This window comes from Nanorana parkeri, unplaced genomic scaffold (assembly GCF_000935625.1).
Source record: "Nanorana parkeri isolate BGI_ZX_2015 unplaced genomic scaffold, ASM93562v1 scaffold1296, whole genome shotgun sequence".
NCBI classification, from domain to species: Eukaryota; Metazoa; Chordata; class Amphibia; order Anura; family Dicroglossidae; genus Nanorana; species Nanorana parkeri.
Window position 1 is genome coordinate 485,169 of NW_017307564.1, and position 4,104 is coordinate 489,272.

The following is a 4,104-nucleotide window of genomic DNA, read 5'->3' on the forward strand; positions in this document are numbered from 1 at the left end:
TCCCAGAGAGTTTAATCCTCTGAAGATAAAAAAAAAAAAAAAAAAAGGCATCCTTCAGGCCTTGTGTCTTATATAAATCATTCTACACAGTGCCCCTGAGCTATTGCAGCCAAAGAATGAACAGAAAGGCAGTTTAAGGAAATGCAGACCCTTCAGAAGGAATCACCTCAATACTTCCATCAAAAGTATGACAGATCACGCCAAAAAGTAGGATCTGAACCATAACGGCAACACGGAATTGTCATACTGGTTTATTAATGTTACAGTGTGGGAAAAGAATATATATGACAGGAAGCAAAGCGTTTCAGTGCACTTGCTTTGCTAAAGTAGAATGGAGATACTGTTACATACTGTACATCACGCAGAGAAGAATGCAAACATGCTACATGGATGGAAGAAAAAAATAAAATAACCAAAACTGAGGTTTTTTAAATACAAAAGAAATCATTTAACATTGTAATTTCCCATAATTTATTTATTTAACAGTCTAGGAAGTTTGCAGCCATCAGGAGCTCCAGTGCAATCTCTGGTGCAATGGGGAATTCTGGGATTTCTGTTGAACTGTTCGTATAACGAACTTTATAAGTAAAATACATGCAGACTTTGGATAGAACGTGAGAGGGGATCTCTCTGAAATTCACTTCGTTGGTTTCATTCTCAGCAAACTGACCTGTGTTAAAAACAAATAAAAAAAGCAGTTACGTTAGAGACCAATTACAACTTTTAAACGTCTAGACTGGTGGGATCACTGCACCTGAACCTCTTGCCGTCCGCCCGTTAAGAAAAAACGGACGGACGGCTGACTCCTATCTGCGGGTTGCCGTCGCCAGACGGCATTTTTTTCCTGCTCGCGCGCGCCCCCTAGCGCAATAAGAACAAGAATACAGGAACTGGTGACGACACTGTCCTTCCTTCTGGAGGGTGGCTACTTTTGATCTCCATGACTCCATGCTCCCTGTGTGTGTTGTAAAGTAGTCACCGCTCCAAGCTCACTCCTGTGATATACTTCAATTACAATACAAATTAGTAAACTAAATGTGAGGTTGTAGTCCATCACAGGAGTGAGCTTGGAGTGGTGACTACTTTACAACACACACTGGGACCATGGGGGACAAAAGTAGCCCCCCTCCAGAAGGAAGGACAGTGTCAGCACCAATTCAGAGATGATTTGAGGATCTACAGCTGAGTAATACACAAAAAAGATACAGTTTTTTAAGGTTAGGGTATTTAATGCATTTCTGAGTTTAGTGGCACTTTAAAAGATTATGGAAGACCATTAAAACATGTATTTTCTAAGAGCAGAGGCCTCATGGCATAAAAAAATAGCAGCCCGGAATTTGTATATGCCGCTATTTTTATTAAGTTACAAATTAAACTTATTTGGTCTTTTTAAAAAAAAAATCAGATAGTATTTATTGGCATTGTTTAGTTATAGACACATACCATATGTGGCAAGTATAAACATACAGAACCTGACAATACAAAATTAAACATAAAAGAGAAGGACATGGGGAAAAAACAAAAAAAAGTATTCAACCTCTACCACAGGGAAATAGATATCTCACCATGTTTAGGCCAATAGAGATAGATAGGGAATAGATGTATATGCACCCTCTACACAAAGTACACATAAGCAGACTGGGCGACCTAGTCACCAAAAAGAGGAGTGGGGTAATAGCTGGCAACATGTAAGAGAAGCATTAGGGAGGCATCCCAGCAGGGCGAGAGGATAGCCATTTGGACCATATTGAGTAAAAGCTAACTTATTTGGTCTTTGGATACCTACAATTGCAAATGACCAATACATTAAAAACCTTTACAGCCCCTCGGCTACAGCTCTCCTAAAACAGCATTGCCACCGCCAGTAGTTTGCAGAAAAGAACCACAGTTTTATTTGCCCCCTGTGACCCCCTTCATGGCTATGGCAGCAGCCAAAGGGAGTTCACAGCAGTTAGAAGAGAACTATGGGGTAAGTGTTTTTCCCCATAGTTCTCTTAAGGGTCACAGGACGACAAACTAGTGCCCTACCGTGACCCAAAGCTACGGTACGTATATCACGAGCTACAGCTCACGGTATACTGAGACTGCCGAAGCCGGGGACGGATCCTGACATTACTGTCGAGATCCACCCAGCTGCGTGACTGACAGCTAGCTCTGCCTATCTAGAGGCAGCGCCAGCTGTACCCACCCCCTCCCCCGTCCGTTCCGCCAGTCAGCGCTGGAGGACCGGGGAGGGAATCCCTGCAGGGAGCCGTGACAGTCACGGCTCTCTGCAGGGACTTGATCGAGAAGTGAGCGAGCGACGATATGTGTTGAGCCGACGTGTGGCAGTTTCATTGTCACACTTCGGCTCGAACTATGAGGAGGAGTTATTTTCACTCACCTCATAGTTCTCCTTTAATAGAAAAATCTAACAAACCTTTTTTTTTTATCGGCTTAGCTTGAGGACTTAAGAGTGGATGCTGGTTGTTGGTGGACATGAAATGGACAAAATGTATTATACAGATTAGGTCTGCTTTTTTCAAGCAAAATTGAGAAAGCTACTGCATCATGGGAGCAGTATTGTTTGCTCTAATCTGTCTAGCAGTAACATTAAATAGGGGTCAATCCAGAAACGCAGTCAGACTTAGAAAGGCAAAGCAAAATTTAAGCTTTTACATATAACAGCCAACAAGATTCTTTGTTTTATTTAGAGATTTAACATTAAAACCCAATTGATGGCTATAGAATATAACTCCAATATTGCTCCAGTTTTCACTACTGCTGCATTCATTAAATCAGTCACACAGATCTCTCATATTGCTAAGTAGATGGAAAGGCTAAACTATAAAACAACCTTTAAATGTTGCCTTCCCACACACATTTACTAATACATTTCAATGAACATGTGGAAGGCCGACCACATTACACAGAGCTGTGACGTCACCCACCAGCCCATGGCACTAGCCATTGATGGTCGGGAAGAGAGTTCCCTCTTATTAGCTGCACAAAGAGGACTGAGAATCAAAGCTTTGCCAACTTGCAAAAAAAAAGGCATTTACAATGAAATGTATTAGAAAGTGTATAGGAGGGAATGGGGGCAACCCCAAACAGCCAAGTGCACTGCAAGTCTAGGTTGTAAAACCCTGTGCTTTCATAATGAGGCTGCGTATATTTAAGTCAGATACATGAAACACATTTAACATATTGCTTTAGAAACTGGATTGCTGCCCTGAGGCTTGCACATATTTCCTGACATTTGGAGGCCATGGTATTGAGAAAAAATAAAAAACACACACACACACACACTTTAAAAGAGAAGATTTACACATACCTGGACCACTCAACATGGCTTTTATTGTCCCAGATGTTAATGCATGTTCACGTTTCACAATAAATTCATGGCCGTCAGAGGAAATCAATTTAACATACATAGCATCTGGCCCTTCACAGCCACCATAGGTTTTCTCTTCACCATCTAGAATACCACAAGAAAAGAAATGTTATTGGCTTGCCACGAACATAACAGGGTAACAGAACATTTTCTAGGACAGGGTGTGTGTAGAGCCTTCCTATAAGTAGTACCACTTGTATTAAAGTGACACTACACTCAGGAGTTAAACCTTAAAAATGCATTCAAATACCTGAACTATTAACAAAGCTGGACCTTATTTGTGCTGTAGATCCTCCACTCATCTCTGAATTGGTGCTGACACTGTCCTTCCTTCTGGAGGGGGGATACGTTTGTTCCCCATGGTCGCTGTGTGTTGTAAAGTAGTCACCGCTCCAAGCTCACTCCTGTGATGGACTACAATCTCAGTACAAATTAGTAAACTAAACATGACATTGTAGTCCGTCATAGGAGTGAGCTTGGAGTGGTGACTACTTTACCACACACACAGGGACCATGGGGAGGAAAAGTAGTCACCCTCCAGAAGGAAGGATAGTGTCAGCATGAATTCAGAGATGATTTGAGGATCTATAGCTGACTGATACACACATAGGATACATTTTAGTTAGTTAAAAGAGAACTATAAGGTAACCTTTTTTCCCATGGTTCTCTTTAGGGTCACGGGAGGACATATACTAACATCCTCCCATGACCCAAAGCTCAGTATATAGTGT

General features: G+C 41.6%; 1 protein-coding gene across 1 annotated transcript; it reads right to left on the bottom strand.

Annotated features, from left to right (window-relative positions):
• Positions 1-238: 238 nt before the first annotated feature.
• On the bottom strand, positions 239-3,475 carry TCEB1 (transcription elongation factor B subunit 1). Its single transcript, XM_018569176.1, has 2 exons — positions 3,314-3,475; positions 239-670 (listed from the first exon to the last, which is right to left on the bottom strand). The coding sequence occupies exons 1-2, from the start codon at positions 3,411-3,413 to the stop codon at positions 480-482; spliced, it is 291 nt and encodes a 96-aa protein (XP_018424678.1). The 5' UTR covers positions 3,414-3,475; the 3' UTR covers positions 239-479.
• Positions 3,476-4,104: the final 629 nt, after the last annotated feature.

What these genes read in the sequence shown, in the direction of transcription:
- TCEB1 (XM_018569176.1), bottom strand. Translation starts at nt 3,413, where the DNA reads ATGTATGTTAAATTGATTTCCTCTGACGGCCATGAATTTATTGTGAAA. An exon ending in AGCCATGTTGAGTGGTCCAG is followed by an intron (nt 671 to 3,313) that starts GTATGTGTAAAT and finishes TTTTTAACACAG; the next exon opens with GTCAGTTTGCTGAGAATGAA.